The sequence below is a fragment of the Merops nubicus genome, unplaced genomic scaffold (genome assembly GCF_000691845.1).
Source record: "Merops nubicus isolate BGI_N331 unplaced genomic scaffold, ASM69184v1 scaffold27983, whole genome shotgun sequence".
NCBI classification, from domain to species: Eukaryota; Metazoa; Chordata; class Aves; order Coraciiformes; family Meropidae; genus Merops; species Merops nubicus.
In genome coordinates this window covers 338-671 of record NW_008601401.1, presented here as the reverse complement: position 1 = coordinate 671, position 334 = coordinate 338, and the positions used below count along the sequence as shown (strand labels likewise).

The window sequence follows — 334 nt, the reverse complement described above, 5'->3', positions numbered from 1 at the left end:
AGCGTCTTCATCATCTTCATGCTGGTGATGGGCCTGATCTCCTTAGCTTTGAATCTCTTGGAGCTTTTCCACCTCTGCTGCAAGAACCTGCTTAGCAACATCAAGAAGGTGTCGGGGCCGGCTGGGCCGAGCCAGGATGCCTTTGCTGACAACATGGTCTCAGGTCCCTACCCCCCCAAGCACTACCCCTTCTTGCCCATGGCTGAGAGCCACACGGCATCCTACCAGGCCTACAACAAGCTCTCCAGCGAGCAGAACTGGGCCAACTTCCACAACGAGGAGAGCCTGGCGCTGGGCAGTGGCAGGAGGCCTTTGTCGGACCCCTACGCCCCCA

General features: G+C 58.7%; 1 protein-coding gene across 1 annotated transcript in view; it reads left to right on the top strand.

Annotated features, from left to right (window-relative positions):
* GJA4 (gap junction protein, alpha 4, 37kDa) overlaps positions 1–330 on the top strand; it is a gene marked incomplete at its 3' end in the record, with an annotated part of 1097 nt that extends 767 nt beyond the window's left edge. Inside the window, exon 2 of the mRNA XM_008937991.1 lies at positions 1–330. This exon is cut by the window's left edge and continues 31 nt beyond it. Coding sequence (XP_008936239.1) covers positions 1–330 — 330 coding nt within the window.
* Between the last annotated feature and the right edge of the window lie 4 nt (positions 331–334).